Here is a 955-nt window from a genome sequence, read left to right as displayed (position 1 = left end):
GAAAGTTAGAGAGAGTAGGAATTAAAAACGTGAGAGAGAGAGAGAGAGAGAGAGAGAGAGAGAGAGAGAGAGAGAGAGAGAGAGAGAGAGAGAGAGAGAGAGAGAGAGAGAGAGAGAATATAAGACAAAGAGATTTAACACAAAGGCTACACAAGAAATAAAACGCACACACACACACACACACACACACACACACACACACACACAGCCACTCTCTCTCTCTCTCTCTCTCTCTCTCTCTCTCTCTCTCTCTCTCTCTCTCTCTCTCTCTCTCAGTAACTCACTCGAAAAGTCAGCGAGGAATCCACATCCAGGTCAGTCACAGGTAGGGAGGCAATCAGCGAACCTCCAGGTAGGTTTTCCGGTACCTGGAACTTCCACTCACGCTGGGCAAACCTTGGCGGTGCATCGTTTATGTCCGACACCTGCACCATCACTGTACCTGTAGCTGTGGTGATGGTGAGGTGAGGTGAGGTGAGGTAAGGTAAGGTAAGGTAAGGTAAGGTTAAGTTAGGTGTGGTGTGGTAAGGTAAGGTAAGGTTCTGTTAGGTTAAGATAAGTTAGGTTAGGTTAAGTTAGGTTAGGTTACGTTAGGGTAGGTCAGGTTAGGTTAGGTTATGATAGGTTATGTTAGGATAGGGTAGGTTATGTTAGGTTAGGTTAGGGTAGGTTATGTAAGGTAATGTTAGGTTAGGTTAGGTTAGATTGGATAAGGTTACGTTCAGTTAAGATAAGGTAGGATATGCTAGGTTAGTAGTAGTGGTGGTGGCGGTGGTAGTGGGAGCATTAGTTGTAGTAGAGGTGGTGATGGTAGTGGTGGTAGTAGTGGTGATGGTTGTGGTGGTGGTGGTGGTGGTGGCGGTGATGGTTATAGCGAAGAAGAGAAATAACCAGGAAATAAAGAAAATGAAGAATGTGAACTTGTAATGTAAATTTTTGAAGCGAAGAAGAAGAA

At 44.7% G+C, this 955-nt stretch overlaps 1 protein-coding gene across 1 annotated transcript in view; it reads right to left on the bottom strand.

Annotated features, from left to right (window-relative positions):
• LOC135092542 (putative neural-cadherin 2) overlaps positions 1-434 on the bottom strand; it is a 24,581-nt gene extending 24,147 nt beyond the window's left edge. Inside the window, exon 1 of the mRNA XM_063991159.1 lies at positions 285-434. Within this exon, the coding sequence (XP_063847229.1) occupies positions 285-434 (150 nt within the window). The remainder of the gene's footprint in view (positions 1-284) is intronic.
• Positions 435-955: the final 521 nt, after the last annotated feature.

The sequence above is a fragment of the Scylla paramamosain genome, chromosome 40, assembly GCF_035594125.1.
Source record: "Scylla paramamosain isolate STU-SP2022 chromosome 40, ASM3559412v1, whole genome shotgun sequence".
NCBI classification, from domain to species: Eukaryota; Metazoa; Arthropoda; class Malacostraca; order Decapoda; family Portunidae; genus Scylla; species Scylla paramamosain.
This window is presented reverse-complemented; position numbering and strand designations above follow the sequence as displayed.